The following is a 1,688-nucleotide window of genomic DNA, read 5'->3' on the forward strand; positions in this document are numbered from 1 at the left end:
AGCCAAAATACCCCCCAAACCACCCAAAATACCCTAAAAACCTCCTCAAATCACCGCAGAACCCCCCAAAACCAACAGAACAAGAAAAAAAACCAAACCACCCCCAATATCCCCAAAACTACCCCAAAAACATCATAAACACCCTAAAAATCCCCTGAAAAAACTAAGCGCTTCTGTAGCTTAGTGTAAAGGAAATAGCTTGAAGTTAGTGTTTGAGACCGAATCTGTAATCAGTTTTATTGGTACATCTTAGAAAGATATAAAGACATTCTAGAAATGCTTGGAAGAATTGAAATAATCCAAATTCTGCAAAAATATATTTGTAACAGTAAAGTTCATATGAGTTTTCATTAATAAATATTTACATGTACAAACCCCCCATATAAACTTAGTTTCCTTTTATCATAAACAACTTATTTCATTCCAGCACTATCAAAAGCCAGATGCCTTTCTGTAAAAAAGATTTAGGAAAAAAAGTTCTCCTTCCACTTTTAAAAGTAAGAGCTTTACCAAATCTCAATGTGCAAAAAAAAGTGTACACCAGTACCAAAATCAAATCTGTCAGTACAAATGCATGTAAGGAGAAGAGGTGAATCCATGGATCCAGGTCTTCACTGAAGAGACATCAGTCGTTTGAGCCTTCAGGTGGAAGGAAGACGAGTGCATCATTGTATGTGTGGCCATAGGGTCTCAGCCTGTAGACACCATACATCATCACATGCATGTGGTTTGGGGCCAGTCCACTGAACATGTCAGAGCAGCAACCATCCACTAACTGCTCAGGTGTAGATGTAGACATCGCTTCTTTAATGAGAACACCGAGTGATTTAGTGTTAAAGACATCTTTTCCTTCTGAATCTTCCATGTTTTCGGCAAACACTCCAGTATACTTCAGGCAGATTGGTAGCTGTTTATCCTCAGCAAGTTTCCAAATCAAACCTCCCTGCTCCGGACACTTGTCAGAGTCTTCAAGAACATGGGACAGGCGTCTTAGTGATTCAATGCTTAAGACAATTCCTCCCCCACCATCTACGTACTCAAGGTCACCAGGTTTCACAGTATGGCCTATATAAAAAGGCTGCAAGGGGTCTCTCCGCAGTAGGAAATACTTGAGATTTTCAATAATAGCAAATGTTGTTGGATATGCAAGGAAGAATCAGTTGAATTCATCTTTATAGAGTTCATGTGTCATCTTGTAAGCTTTTCTCAACATCACCCAAATATCATTTGTGTTGAGAGCTACAGAATCAAATGCTTTGACGTTATTAGAGCTGTAGAACTCTGCCCTGTCACAGTGCTTGCTCCATGTCTCTTTCACTGCAGCCCCGTGCCCCAGATCTTTGGGTTTCACAAGGATGATACAATAAATGTGGATACTTTTACTAAGCTCCACACGCTCAGCTTCCGAAACGTTTAAGACATCTTCTTTGCTGGGAGCCTGGATGTGATGATGCTCATGGTGATGTGCTTTAGTGCTGTGGCCCACCTTAACATGTCAGAAGGGGCATAGCCAACATGCAGAAGGCCTCTCCTAACACGACACCCTTCATGAAGAAGCTGCTTTCAGAAATCATGTTTCCTAGAAAGGAGACACACTGTAAGCACTCACAGGAATAAGTCTACTACTGCAGACTCCGTACAGTTTTAACGCATTCTTCAATTTCTGAATGTGGCTGCATTTCCCTTTG

At 40.8% G+C, this 1,688-nt stretch overlaps 1 protein-coding gene across 1 annotated transcript; it reads right to left on the minus strand.

Annotated features, from left to right (window-relative positions):
- Positions 1–625: 625 nt before the first annotated feature.
- On the minus strand, positions 626–1,595 carry LOC104533986 (C1GALT1-specific chaperone 1-like). Its single transcript, XM_010189152.1, is given in 2 exon segments — positions 626–1,496; positions 1,498–1,595. Coding segments are annotated over 2 exon segments (948 nt in total). The 5' UTR covers positions 1,575–1,595.
- Positions 1,596–1,688: the final 93 nt, after the last annotated feature.

Source organism: Mesitornis unicolor, unplaced genomic scaffold (assembly GCF_000695765.1).
Source record: "Mesitornis unicolor isolate BGI_N332 unplaced genomic scaffold, ASM69576v1 scaffold7090, whole genome shotgun sequence".
Lineage (NCBI taxonomy): Eukaryota > Metazoa > Chordata > Aves > Mesitornithiformes > Mesitornithidae > Mesitornis > Mesitornis unicolor.